This window comes from Sinocyclocheilus anshuiensis, unplaced genomic scaffold (assembly GCF_001515605.1).
Source record: "Sinocyclocheilus anshuiensis isolate Anshui unplaced genomic scaffold, SAMN03320099.WGS_v1.1 scaffold2334, whole genome shotgun sequence".
Taxonomy (NCBI): Eukaryota; Metazoa; Chordata; class Actinopteri; order Cypriniformes; family Cyprinidae; genus Sinocyclocheilus; species Sinocyclocheilus anshuiensis.
The window spans coordinates 218,403-233,894 of NW_015558923.1; the positions used below are offsets into that span (position 1 = coordinate 218,403).

The 15,492-nt window shown below is 37.9% G+C and overlaps 2 protein-coding genes across 2 annotated transcripts in view; both read right to left on the reverse strand.

Annotated features, from left to right (window-relative positions):
- Nucleotides 1–5,629, reverse strand: part of LOC107681539 (rho-associated protein kinase 2-like) — a 54,794-nt gene extending 49,165 nt beyond the window's left edge. The window contains 1 exon segment of the mRNA XM_016477844.1: nucleotides 5,018–5,629. Within this exon segment, the coding sequence (XP_016333330.1) occupies nucleotides 5,018–5,116 (99 nt within the window). The 5' untranslated portion in view covers nucleotides 5,117–5,629.
- Nucleotides 5,630–9,586: 3,957 nt separating this feature from the next.
- On the reverse strand, nucleotides 9,587–11,857 carry LOC107681538 (uncharacterized protein C2orf50-like). The gene is made up of 3 exons (XM_016477843.1): nucleotides 11,625–11,857; nucleotides 11,216–11,255; nucleotides 9,587–9,845 (listed from the first exon to the last, which is right to left on the reverse strand). Exons 1-3 carry the CDS (start codon nucleotides 11,855–11,857, stop codon nucleotides 9,648–9,650), a joined length of 471 nt encoding a protein of 156 aa, XP_016333329.1. The 3' UTR covers nucleotides 9,587–9,647.
- Nucleotides 11,858–15,492: the final 3,635 nt, after the last annotated feature.

A 15,492-nucleotide genomic window follows, 5' to 3' on the forward strand; every position in this document is an offset into this window, starting at 1 on the left:
AAAGGCAGTAGAGCTGACTATTTCTGTCAATGGTAGTTTGTGATAATGTAAGAAAAGTAGTTTAAATGTTTTGCCACTTGCTTGAGCAACTTGACATAAATCTATAAAAAAATATAAAAAGCACTGAATAATGTGTTGCTTATATTTATTGTGTTTAAACATGTCTGTGAAAGACTGTATTACTGTACTGTGTTAAAAAAAAAAGAATTGCAATGCTGAAAAAGCATTTTCAGTGACAATGTTTGGATTTGAAATCAAAATAATGGATAAATGTTGTGTTTGTGGTAAACAGCCACGGATCAGTAGTGGACTCCTGTGTTAAAGCACAGTCCGTGCTGCTTCCCCTCTCACAAGAGTCACCTAAGAGGGGAATTCCCCCCCATTTTCAAAAATGAAATTCAGGCCCTGAATAAATGTCTAAAAATCCTGATTGGAGTATCACTATAAATAGTTATAAATTATAAAAAGAAGGCTTTAAAAAGATCGGTATCGGCAGATACTGCTTTCTGTGATCGGCGATCAGTGATCGGCCACAAAAATCCTGATCAGAGTACCCCTAGTATAAAATGGAAAGTTCACCCTAAAAAGTAGCTTATCAGCAAAATGCAAAACCCGGGTCTAATGTGCATGTGTGGAACAAGGGTGGAATTTGAACACTGTGGTCAGCATCTATTACCCACTGCAACCATACAAACACACACAAACCATACAAGCAGACGCTATCGACACACCTCAAGGGAAGAAGGGAACAGAGATAAGGCCCATCAACATTCCAGACTACAGCGTGACCGCCGGTTATCTTAGCCAGAACTATTCAGAGTTGCAAACTAAGTGTCTAAAAAACACCCCGCAACTGAAACATTCCACTTTAACCCAATCCAGAGCAACACAAGACCTGATTTCTAGGAATAAAGAATAGCAGTCTGGTTTTACGGTTAGCCTGGGATTGTGCGCGCTACAATTATCTGTGTAAGCGCTGCCTTTCTGACAGCCACTAAATAAATGACAGACTGGTTATTCATTAACCTTCCCTCCTGAGTCTGACCTTTGCCCTTTCTCTCAGACCACTCTGCCACCTGGAGCAACTTTAACTGTACAATGCAACCAGCTTAATGATCTTCCATCGTGCTGATCATGAAAGATCATTTGTTAAAAGATTAGAGTTTTGGTAAAGTGAGTGTCAGTTTATCTTAGAGGAAGTGTAAAACTCCAAGTCCAATTGCTGTCCTCTAAATTTAGCAGGAATATTACATCATCTTCAGGTGAAGTGGAGAAATCCACTCTCTGGAATGTTGGCGTGGTTGCCATTTCTGAATTTTCAGTACAACAGGTCACATCTGGATTAGAATACCATCACAGAATCCACAGTAAGTGCATTTACATGCATGTTACAAGTTTAATTTACGTCAGACTAAAACAATTTTGCATAAATTTTTCAAAATGCAGGTTATTGAAATTATTGTGTGATTTTTTTCATGCATATGTTAATTTTTTTAATCATAAAAATTACCCAATTTTCTAGTGAAACAACAGACTCCTCTCTGGACTTCTCAGATTATTTTGTCCTCGTAAACCCAGCCCCTTTCATACAACTGACTGCACGTTTGCATTCAGATCTGCCTCCATCCAATCAACAACCAAAAGATTAAACAAAGGACTACATTTTTTTTTTTATATTCCTTTTCAATATTCTGTTACATTCAGATGTATGTGACAATACAAAGAATGATCTGTCGCTATTTTCTAAACTTTGACACTTTAAATGTCATTTAAACACATTTTTTTTTTTAAGTTGGACTAACAGACACAACATGTATTTATTCTTTCAAATATTCCATTATGCACTGTGTTAAAAACTAAAATAAAAATGTATTTATAAATTTAGCTCGATTATAACTCTGCATGTAAACAGTGGATGAACAATATATAATCAAGGCCGATATTAGGCCATTTTTATTTATCAGCATTGGCCGATAAAAAACAGAAAGACCTTTATTTTGACAGCACTGAGAATCTATAACCTAAATCCTCACACACAAGAGTGTGTCTTTATTTAAGGGAAATATGATTCCTAGTGTGCACAGATTTACCAGTGCACTGCTGTTTTTTTCATTGTTTTTAACCATTTCCTTTTTTTTTGTGCAAAATACTATATGATTTATTTTAATACTACATTTTGCTTACAACTGTTATGCATATGTTGTTTACTACCTTTTAAATTAAACCGTGTCATACACCGGCATCGACATCAGCTGTTTAAAAAAAATATCAGGTGACCATTACATGTAAAAATACAGTTTCTGACATTAACTAAGTTGATTCAAGAACTGTTGGAACCTTTTTTGTGCAGGATTAAAAATACATTGTCACAATAAGACAATGTAGTAATCAGAGTAAAAAAGGAGGCTTACATTACACCATAAATATGGAAAAGTGCCTTTGGAAACATACATGGAAAATTAAAAAAATTCCTGATATATTCACTTGGCATCACTCTTCCAAACACACACAGACTGGCCAAAGCGGGTATAATCTCAGGCTCAAATACTTGATTTAAAGGCTTGAAATCAATCGCATTATGCTGGATAACTGTCAGTAATCAGCTTGCGCTATAATTAATGACAATTTAATGAAGTTAAAGAGTTCATGAAGGGGATGAAAGCAAAGAGAAACAGAATATTTGTATTTTTGGGGATAAGAAGTGTTTGCATTCTCAACTTCTTATTGGAAGAATATTGCACTAACGAAATGGAAATATCTGTGATGTGTTTTCTAGAAGCATCTCGTTACAGCTAAACACTCTCACACAGAGCTATCTCCTACCCTGAGCTAAACCAGAGAGGGACTTGAGCTAAAAATGGCAGAGAGAAAGACAGAAAGAGAGTGAAGCCTGTTCACTCCCACTCACTGCTTCCCACTTCTCCTCTGCTCATCTCCTCACCAGGAAACACACACATTCTTCAGCTGTGGAGAAACTCTGTCACCAGCACTCTCATAATGAACAACACACACACACACCCCTCCTTGATAAGCATACACACCGATTCTCTCAGAAAGATGACCCATATCTTTCTCTCAGATATCTGCTCAGAGCTTAGACCAAACTCTGGCCCAGATACAGTGAGTCAAATCCTGCTTCATCAAGTGTCTGTGGAGTATTGTTTGGTTTTGGCTGATTAACTTTAATCAGCCACACAGATCTGACATTTTACATGCGGTTTATGCATGCAGGAACATTCAGTACCAAAAGAACTGCCTCCTTGACTGCCTCAAATAAATCACTTCACTTACTATGAGCAGTAAGTTTCACAACTACTTCATGTATCTGTGATGAAGTCCAAACACACATATGTAAAACTAACATAATTATTCCGATATACAATACTTTCTTTTAGGCATGCAAATAGTTTGTTATCTTATCCAAAATCATAAGTAATCCATTAATAGGCTGGTTTCCCTGAACAGTGAACACTGTTGTTCTGTCAAATCATGACTGTTAGTTTATGCATCACAACCAGCCCAACACAACAACACTGATTTAACCAATAGCAAGAGTTTGGGGTGGGACTATATGTCATACTGACCAAAGGTTGATAGGTTGAGAGTTTGTCATACTTTCTTTTTTTTTCTGTTTAATGTCATTAGTGTTCCAGAAATTAGACAATTAAGCATTAACTATCAAATGTAGGACTAAACTAGTGATAAAACTATTGGAATCTGCCAATAATCAGTATTTGTTTTGTCAATAATGTATAGTTTCTTTTCAATTGACATGTTTTGCTGCATTTATTTAATCAACAATATGGTAAAACAGAGCAATATTATTAGAAGTTTTAATTGAATGTTTTCTATTTTAACATTTTAAATGTAATTTATTCCTGTGATGGAAAATCTGAATTATCATCAACCATAACTACAGTTGTCAGTGATATATGATCATTTAAAATATAACAGAATTTAATAGAACAGCATTTATTTGAAACAGAAATCTTATGTAACACTATACATGTCTTTACTGACACTTTTGAACAATTTAATGCATCCTTGGTGACTAAAAGTGTGTGTGTGTGTGTGTGTGTGTGTGTGTGTGTGTATATATAAATATATATCTCATTGATCTCAAACTTTTAAACAGTAGTGATTGGTCATTGAAAAAAAAAACATATCTGACGAGCATTACAATTAATTTCTCTTGCTTTCAAGTTATTTATAATCAGTCTTCTAAAAGAAACCTTTTTAATAATTTTCATTCAGTATATATAGTTTATTACATTTTTCTGTTTGATGGTGTCCCCAAAAGGAGGTTTTCTCAGATTTATCTAACTTCTGGCATTCTGCCTATCTTATGTATTTTTAATAGCTAGGTCAGACATAAACCGATTGACAAGCTCTTGAGATATTATCACTTGGCACCAACTGAGCCGCACATGTGGCCACAAACACATAAGGGCACTGAACGTTCATCTATCAGTTCAGAAATAAATAAATAAATACATTCTATGAAGTGCACTTCGAAAAGATTAGAATAATCTGTGAAGATTTCTGCTCTCAGAAATATGTGTCCAATACCTTCACCTTCAGGCCAGTTAATAGCACAGTCTACTTCCAGAACCAAACAAGCCATCAACAGCAGGAAGGGGGAATTACGAAATTGTCATGTTGTAGGCCAACAATATTACTATATTTGGAGCGAGGCAACAGTTGAACTCAGAACTTGACGCAGCAGGTTTTCAAATATGGCAAGTGTATGAGAGAATACTTTTATACGCGGAGATTGGGACTTGAGGTTAGCCACAAGTTATTGACAAGGAAAGTAGGAAGTGGGGCGATGTTTATGTACAAATGCCGAGGATATTAAAAGAGACATCAACGTGCACACTGAGCTTCCTCACAGTTGATGTTTCTGCAATGCAACATCGCGGTTAGGTTGTTGCTATTTTTCTTTTTTTCTCTGTGTCACTAGGCAACGGATCTTCGAGGCGCATTAAACATTCATGAAAAAGGACGGTGAACTTACCAGCAAACTTTCCAAGTTGATCGCAGACCGCGGCTCTTTGAGCATGGCTTCCAGTTGTCTCAGCCGGTTTTCCATCCTTCTCTCCGCTCCTAGCGACATTTTTGCCTTGTCCTGGCGCCAGTCTGAGCAACGAAGCGATCTGCCCAACTTTTCGGGTTCACATTAAAGATACAAGATCTTCCTTCAAGTTGTCGAGCAGCGGGCCTAGACAGCCTCCGACTCACCGCCCTCCAAAAAGTACCCCGGGCTTGTCCAGAATAAAGCGGAAAAAAAAAGAATCCAATGGGAACAATTGAGGTTTTCCAAACTTTCCCCCTCAAAACAATCTATGAAGTGGTTACTTTAAACAACTGAGCATAATCAAACTTCCCATCCTTTAATGCGAGCGTACCGTCAATGGCGCGATAAACTTTTAATTTTGAGAGGATTGAGCAGCAGGGCGTTTTCTGGGCGCCCCTCTCCTCTCCTCTCCTCTCCTCCCCGCCTCTCTCCTCCCTCCCCTCGTCTCCTCTCCCCCTCTGGCTGAGCCTGACTTCAAATCTTCCCCAGTTCATAAACAACGTTGCTGTTGTTCAAAGGCGAGCATCTGTTGGAGTCGACCAGACCACAAACTCCAACGCATTCCTCCTATCATCTGTGTTTTCGTCAATAGCTAGGTCAGACATAAACCGATTGACAAACTCGCGAAATATTATCACTTGGCACCAACTGAGCTGTACATGTGCCCACACACAAAAAAGGAAGGGCACTAAACGTTCATCTATCAGTTCACAAAGGAAAAATAAAAACAATTCAAAGTGCACTTTGAAGAGATTAGATCAATCTGTGAATATTCCTGCTCTATGTGTCCAATACCTTCACCTAGAGGCCAGTTAATAGCAGTCTACCTCCAGAACAAAAACAAGCCACCAACAGCAGGAAGGGGGAATTACAAAATTGTCATGTTGCAGGCCAACAATATTACTATATTTGGAGCGAGGCAACATATGAACTCAGAACTTGACGCAGTAGAGTTATTCAAATATGGCAAGTGTACGTGAGAATAGTTTTATACGCGGAGACTTGGACTTGAGGTTATCCACAAGTTACTGACAAGGAAAGAAGGAAGTGGGGCGATGATTGTGTACAAATACCGAGGATATTAAAAGAGACATCAGCGTGCACACTGAGCTTCCTCACAGTCGACTGTAACGTTCACTAGACACTCATTTCTGCAATGCAACATCGCGGTTAGGTTGTTATTTCTTTTTTCTCTGTGTCACTAGGCAACGGATCTTCGAGGTGCATTAAACATTCATGAAAAAGGACGGGGAACTAACCAGCAAACTTTCCAAGTTGATTGCAGACCGCGGCTCTTTGAGCATGGCTTCCAGTTGTCTCAACCGGTTTTCCATCCTTCTCTCCGCTCCTAGCGACATTTTTGCCTTGTCCTGGCGCCAGTCTGAGCAACGAAGCGATCTGCCCAACTTTTCGGGTTCACATTAAAGATACAAGATCTTCCTTCAAGTTGTCGAGCAGCGGGCCTAGACAGCCTCCGACTCACCGCCCTCCAAAAAGTACCCCGGGCTTGTCCAGAATAAAGCGGAAAAAAAAAGAATCCAATGGGAACAATTGAGGTTTTCCAAACTTTCCCCCTCAAAACAATCTATGAAGTGGTTACTTTAAACAACTGAGCATAATCAAACTTCCCATCCTTTAATGCGAGCGTACCGTCAATGGCGCGATAAACTTTTAATTTTGAGAGGATTGAGCAGCAGGGCGTTTTCTGGGCGCCCCTCTCCTCTCCTCTCCTCTCCTCCCCGCCTCTCTCCTCCCTCCCCTCGTCTCCTCTCCCCCTCTGGCTGAGCCTGACTTCAAATCTTCCCCAGTTCATAAACAACGTTGCTGTTGTTCAAAGGCGAGCATCTGTTGGAGTCGACCAGACCACAAACTCCAACGCATTCCTGCAACACACTAACTGCGACGTGAAACGGAACCGGTGCGTTTTATGCGTATTATTAATAATATCTGATAAAGTTAATTATTTTAAGTTACTCGCAAGCGCTTTCCTAAAGTGTCTCGCGTGTCGTTAGTGGATTAGGTCGCTCGCGCCAGTTCCGCGGATCGGTTCTTCGGTATTCCAGCAGGTAGCTCGAGCCTCGAGTTCGTTTCTCTGACATCAACTAGCGATGTCCGATCCGTGATCGAATCGTTCTTTTGACTCGGACCTTTTTAAATGAATCAGTTGATCCGACTCACAAAAATGGTCCAAACGATTCGCCTGAGCGGTTCTCGAGTTAGCAACTAATATTGATTTAAGTTCTAATTACTACATTTAAATTCAATGAAAACACATGAAATTGCAATAAACGTGCCTGAATATGGCTTATATGAAGGTTTTACAGTAGGCAATATGCCATACTAGGATATCAAGAACCACGTGATGACGCGAGTGCGTCATGACGTAAAAGAATTGTTGGATCGTTTATGTATGCGATTCTTTGAAAGGAGTTGGCCAAAAGAACCGATTCGCTCAAATGAATCCATCACTAACGTCGACGACAACCGCCGTCTTTACCCATAAGCCTCTCTTCTCTCTGTCTCGACCACGAACGGCGGCACACGGGATAATGTAAATATCCTCCAGTGGATAGCATTCTCACACCCACCGCATATCACAGAAGAATCACGGTACACCACTCGGCTTTTAGTTTTATTAGTTTAACGTTACTCCACATCATTTCTAAACACAATGTTCAGGAGCAGTGTTGGGAAGGTTACTTTGGAAATGTAATAGGTTACAGATTACAAGTTACCCTATTTAAAATGTAACAGTTCGTCCAAAATGTGGCATATTCCGTCCGCGTTAGGCTATAGGAATTCTGTTTTTATGACTGCTACAAACCAGTCTGTGTTTTCCGCATCGCGGAAATTATAGGACCGTATGTCTCAGAGTAGTCAGTGCAATTTGGGAAAGAAATCAATTAAATCTGTATGTGGATGTGTGTAAATATTCAAATGTAATCCCCTTTGTAATCGTTAACATTTTCATAAGTAACTGTAATTTAATTACACATTTCTTCTTAGTACCTGTAACGGATTACAGTTACATTTATTTTGTAATTAAATTACGTAACGCCGTTACATGTAACTAGTTACTCCCCAACACTGTTCAGGAGTAAAGGTTGTGCTGTAATGAACGTGAGTTGACTGAACTGAGTGTGAAATGAGAGGTGACTAAACACAGGATGTTAAAATTATCCCATTGGATCATGTTGCTGCAGAGTGGTGTACATTGTAAATTGCCTTTTTATTTGTTTATTTATGAGGAGAATCAAATAAAGAATTGCATGTATATGAAGTTTTCAAATTAAATGAAATAGCAGTTGGTCCTCATAAATGGCCTATTGGTTTATTCATAAAATTCAGAGTCCTTTATGAATTTATTCTCAAACCCATTTTGAAGTAGCGCGAGGAACACTAAAGCAACAAAACCTCCTAATGAATGAGTGGAACAGCGACCTCTTGTCGGTGCAACTCCATTATGAAGTAAATTTTCACTTGTTGATATGGTTAAGAAGGCAATTTCGTCCACTAGAGGGCGCGTTTTATCTCTAATGGGACACACATGAGAAACAACCTGGCTGTAGTAATATTACCTGAAATATATTTGGTATCACAAGCAAGATTAAACCGACTCTCCATTTTATGCATTATCCTACCCTTCCTCAAGTTTCAAATCAATCCTAATTATTACACATAAAATTACTAGGAAAATAAAAAGTTCAAGCCATTTGGAGCTGCACTGATCTGGCCTGTCAAAAGCATTTCATCCCTCTTTCTCTCAAAGAGTACAAATAAAAAAATATATATATGAGAATGTATTTTGAAATCTCTTTTGACTGTCATCACATCTGTGGCCAAAAATAAAGGCACACAGTGTAGCCGTTTAAAAGGAGAAAAACTTTATTGGAATATAATTTGGCAAGATGTATATTTTTAAACATTACAAATGTAGAAGGTCTTGGCAAAATATTCCAGTTCTAATCCTCTAATGTTCCATGGATAAAATGTCTAAATTGGCTAGGACTATTTGTAAACTGAACTGTGAAGAATTACCCGACACATCTAATTCCTCTTTTCTCTTGAGATGCAAACAAATCTAACCCTTTCAAGTACAGAAAAATAAATCTCTCTGATCTAGGAGTTTTAATCCAGTTCTGTAACTAAGTAGCATTTATACACTGAGGAGTAACAGCGTTCATCTAAAAAATGAATATGCAAATAGTATATTCTAAACTCGGGGTCATCTTTACTGCATCTTTACTTTATCAACATATTATAGTACTCTGAGAGATGCATATTAATGTCAACACAAAATCTAATATAAAAACATAAGCTCTCAACACACTGTCAAAACAAACAACAAACACACACATACATACATACAGTACACAGGTTGGCCGCTGGTATTTGGGCTGTCCAGAGAAAAAAATACATTTACAAAACAAACGGTCACCCACTGAACACCCTTGAGTTTGTTATACAGGTAAAGGCAAGACAAACCAAACGACCCAAGGGAAGGTCTCTAAAGAAGGCAACAAATCTCTGCTAATACAGTGTTTTGAACAGATCCTTTGCCTGGTAAACCTCAGCAGGGTTGCATCTCTGGATTCCTTTTGGTCTTGCGGTGGTTCGCTGTCAGGGTTAGCAGATTGTCCAGGCGAATCAGCTCTTTGCCCAGCTCAGTGTACAGGCCGCTGCCGAACATTTGGTTCCTGGTGTTTGGGACTCTGTCTGAGTATAAAGACACAGAGCTAGGGAGAGGAGTTTCTGTACGCGGATGGCCCTGTGAGAGTGACAAGGGAAATACAACTAAATTGACATACAGGCTTAATAATGCAGCTTAATAATGCATCCATCATGACAACTGACCATGAAAATATTCACCTAAAAATAAAGATGAATGATAGCTTTAATAAAATAATATTAATAATAATAAATGCTTCGTAAAGCACCTTGAGCATGGATTGAGGGAACGATAAATATGTTACCCTAGACCACAAAACCAGTCATATGTAGCACAGGTGTATTTGTAGCAAACAATACATTGTATGGGGCAAAATTTTCGATTTTTCTTTTATGCCAAAAATCACTAGGATATTAAGTAAAGATCATGTTCCATGAAGATATTTTGTACATTTCCTACCGTAAATATATCAAAACTTAATTTTTGATTAGTAATATGCATTGCTAAGAACTTCATTTGGACAACTTTAAAGGCGATTTTCTCAAAATTTTGAATTTTTTTGCACCCTCAGATTGTCCTATACTAACAAACCATACATCAATGGAAAGCAATTTCAGAAAAACTGACCCTTATGAATGGTTTTGTGGTCCAAGGTCACATATAAATCATTATCATTATTGTTATTAGTAGTAGAAATAACATCATGTGAACATGAAGTCTGACCAGTCCCATGCATGCAAACTGATATTATCTCCACTTCATTTTAATGATATTTTACAACTACTTAACTAACAAAAATGAATGAGTGCATGAAATAATTTATTAGAAAGAGCAATAACTATTTCAAACAATAGATGCAAATAATTGTAATATAATTTAATTGAAAATGATAAAATATACACTACTGTTCAAAAGTTTGGGGTTGGCAAGATTTATTTTGAAAGAAGTCTCTTATGCTCACCCAAATTGCATGAATTTCATTAAGAACACAGTAAAAATAGTAGTATTCTGAAATATTATTACAATTTGTTTTTAATTAGATTATTACAACTGTTTAAATATAATTTAAAATATAATGTATTCCTGTGATGGCAAAGCTGAATTTTAAGCAGTCATACTGTATAGTCTTCAGTGTCACATGATCCTTCAAAATCATTCCAGAAACTGTGATACAATTTTTCAGGAATATTTGATGAATTAACAGTTCAAACGAACATAATTTATCTGAATTGTAAATCTTTTGTAACCATAAATGTATTTACTGTTACTTTTGATCAATTTAATGCATCCTTTCTCAGAATATTAAAAAATATTCAATTGTTTTAGGAAAATCTTACTGGTCCCAAACTTTTAAACAGTATAGTAATTTATATTTGCAATATATGTTAATTAAATGTACATTTGAACAATATTGCAATAAAACCCATGAGTAGCAGTTCTGGGTCATCACTGATAAGTGGGTTTCTTACCAGCTGGTCAAAGTTCATCAGGAAACTCCAGTTCTTCTCCCTGTGATAAAACAATAATGAAGCATTTTACAGCATGATCTTCTCCTATCTCCAGACGATACGATGCAATGAATTATTTAGAAGCGAAATTGTGATCGTTTTATTATACGATGGAGGTTTTGTGTACAGTAACCACGGCTGTACCATATATACAGTAGTTGGTAAAGAACAAGAGATGAGTAACCGTAACGCACACCGTCCAGGGGGCGCCTGGTCAACCACAATCAATCCCGTATCAAATAACGGGTCAAACAATGCCACATTTAAGAGGTGAAAGAAAAGATTAGTAACGTAACTCCAGAGAAAGTGAGAAAACAAACCGGCAACTCCATGACATTTCTAAGAGAGTGAATGCAATTATCTTTCTTACCATTCTTTCACACCGGTTCGCTCCGCGCGCACAAACTCTCTCCAAACCTGGTCCTGTTTTACCGGATCTCGGGTATCATCGTCTTGCGCCGGTGTCTCGCCGGTGTTTCGTGTGCTGCCCGCTGAGCGCCTGAACACTGAGACCGAGGACTGAGAGGTGAGAGGACCATTGGGTCGGTCCGGTAAACGGTACCCAGCTGAAGTGGCGCGCAGCATGTTTCCTTTCCTATCCATCACTCAGTCCTTGAGCTAGTCAGTCAAACACAAATATATATTTAAGCCACTGTAAAGTCCATTTTAACCTATTTAGCCACATGAGTTAAACTGTTGTCTTAATGTAAGATATGTTCTTTTTAGCAAACCTCCCTGTCTTGCTCTGAGGTGGAGGGACGTGTGGCGCGCCAGTTCCAGCAATCACAACACGAGAGCTGCTGCTGCTGCCGCTGCCGCCCGGTTGCGTGGAGATTGGCTCTTGTTTACTCCGGACGTTTCCCCGGGAGACAGCCGGGCGATGCTGGGATACCCTCTCAAAGCTTTTGTTAATTCACGAGGAGGCGAGACATCCGCTGCAACAATGCAGCAAATTAGTTTTACAAAAGCCAAAGACTGACAGACTGGTGACATAACAGTGCACGTGGGCCTACATAAACGAGCAGCTATTCAACCAAAATGTTCAAATATGAGAAAAGAGAAAAGAAAAGAAAAAACACTGACATATTATTTTTCTCCTTATGTCCTCAACTGCATGCAAGTTGCAACAGACAAACAGTAGCCTGTTGAAGTTTGTGGCAGTAGTTCATTCATCCAAAGCTGCAGTTTTGTGCAGGTAATGTCAGTGCAATGATGAGAACAAACATGCAGGCCTACTCAGTTGAAAAAATCATGTCTTTAGAGAAGATTCTCTTGCACAGAGGATAGAGGGTGATACTGCAAATATTTTCCCAAACAATAGTGAATTGTTACATGGTGACATTTGACCTCTACATGAGAGGTTACTGTGATCTGCTCTGTTAACATAAAAAAGGCCTGTAACCCAGTTTATTATTATAAAAGAAACATTAGTTGAAAGTAGTTACAATTTTTACCAGTACTTAAGTAAAATAACTAAAACTAAATAAATTAAAACTAAAAAACTAAATAAAACTATATAGATATAATAGATATAATTAAAATACAAAAACTACAAATTACATAAAATAATGACTAAAACTTTAAAATGTAAATTAAAATTAAAACAAACGGGAAAAAATCAAATTCAAAATTTCAACAAAAATATAATAGTATACCAATGTTACTAAAATAATACTGCTTTACACAGCTTTTCTCTTAAATGTTATTTTTGTAAAACATTTTGAAATATGTGACCCTAGACCACAAAACCAGTCATAAGGGTCAATTTTTTGAAATTGAGATTTATACATCATCTGATAGCTTAATAAATAAGCTTTCCATTGATGTTGTCACGAATCCTGTCTGTGGTCTTCCGTCCACTCGCCACCCAGGCCCGGTTCTACGGGGGTGCTAGAGAGTGCTAAGCACCCTCAAACGAAATCAAAAGCACCCTCAGTTAAAGCTCTATTAATAGCATTTTATTGAATATTTGGCAAACTATCCAGTGCGTTATAGTTTGCGCTCTGGACTGGATATCGATTTCTGTTTCAGTGTGTTTTTGCAGCATTGAGCAGTGTAGCCAATCACAGACATATCTGTTGATTTCTTGACTCAGAGGCTTTTAAGTTAGAATCCACTCACCGCTCAAATCGCCGGAGGTTTTTTTTTGTGTTGCTATCTATGCAGGGTCAGAAAGCTCCCATATTTCATAAAAAAAAATCTAAATTTTGTTCCAAAGATGAATGAAGGTCTTACGGGTTTGGAAAGGCATGAGGGTGAGTAATTAATGACAGAATTTTATCTTTTGTGTGAACTATCCCTTTAAGCATAAATACACTTGGTTATTTTAAAATATTAAGTAAAACACCACCATCACCATTGTTATAATTAGCAATGTATTAAAATAAAATAGTTTTATATTATATTTATATTGTTCAGTAACTCCTAATTAATGGTCAGAAACACAAAATATATAATAAACATACCTACATCATTCACTCTCACTGTAAAACTGGTATTAAAGTGTTCTGAAGTAAATTCCTCCTCCTCTTATCACCTGTCAGACACTGATTAGCATTGACTGTGTCTGCTCTGTGATGTTTTATGAGAAATACAATGAGTGGGAATGTTTCTTCACAGCTTTAAAACCAGACACTAGTGTTGCTCATTTCTATACACCAAATAATTTTCAATAATAATGCCAAATAACAATTTTAATAACACCTTATGTGTTTTACTCCCTGACAATCTAAATTACTAAATGTTGCGTTCTGAATTGTTATTCATAAATAGATCGCGATGAACTAAGATGAGTGACAGCTTTTTTAACGTTAGTGATTGTGAACCGAGCGCTCTTTGCGCCATAGCAACGGACGCCACTAATATATATATATATATCTGTTGCTATGGTGCAAATATATATAGTTAAAAATAAATATATATATATATAGTTAGAGCACCCTCACTAATTTAAGAAGCACCCTCAGTGATTTGATTCTGGAGCCGCGCCAGAGTTTATCAGATTAAATTAATTTGAGGTTTGTCTTTGTACTCACACTGAACATCAAGTTGAATTGTTGCATTGCATTGGCCATGCTGGTTCTGAGCTTTACAGCCATACCGTGCACCGTATGTGGGGTTTGTCACAATGTAGGTGTGATTATGTCCAGTCTGAAGGAGCTCAAATTGAGATCCCGTCTCTGTGTACCAGGTGTAGTTGAGCTCTGCTGGGTTTGCGTCAGTGCTGCAGCTCAGAGTCACTGGATCGCCCTCCATCACTGAGCTGGAGGTAAACGCTGACAACGATGTGTTTTTTGGAGCATCTGAGGAAAAAGGATGTGCAATGTAGAATGTGTGATTTAACAGTTCAAGAGTTGAAAGGCTGCAGGTTTAAAACTCTATTTTACAAGTTTCAGATCACCATGAACTTTCACTGATATAATATATATATATATATAGTTAGAGCACCCTCACTAATTTAAGAAGCACCCTCAGTGATTTGATTCTGAAGCTAGGCCTGTCGCCACCAGAGGTCGCCTTCTGATTATATTGACTCTCACACTACACAGATTGGTACACGTCACCCTGGATTACATTTCCCATGTTCCATTTCACTAATCACACTCTCACCTGTAGCCAATCACATACACAATAAATACAGAGGCTCTAACCACAGTTCAGGGCCAAGTATTGTAAGCACATATTGCTACCCTAGCTGATAGCTACTTTACGGAGCCTGCTCTAGTTTTGTCTAGTCATAGTCTTGCCTTGCCTGCTTTCCCGTGTTCAGATTCTTGCCTGTGTATTTTGGATTACCTTTTCGTCTTGCCGTTCGGATTCTGTTTGCCCCTGCCTGGACTATTGCCGTGTACCTGCATTATCTCTCTTTGTCTTGCCCTGTTGGATTACGTTCGCCGTCGATTGACCCACGCCTGTTTACTGGACTACTCTTTTGTCTTGCCCTGGATATACCTGGATATACCTGACTGACCCTAGCCTGTTTTGACCACGTCTTTAAATAAAGCTTTGCAAATGGATCCGCATGCCTCTCGACCTGTTCACTCCGTAAGAGATGTATGTTTGTTAGTATAGGACAATATTTGGCCGAGATACAACTATTTAAAAATCTGGAATCTGAGGGTGCAAAAAAAACAACATTTTGAGAAAATGTCCTTTAAGGTTGTCCAAATGAAGTTCTTAGCAATGCATATTACTAATCAAAGTTTTGATATATTGACGGTAGGATATTTACAAAATAT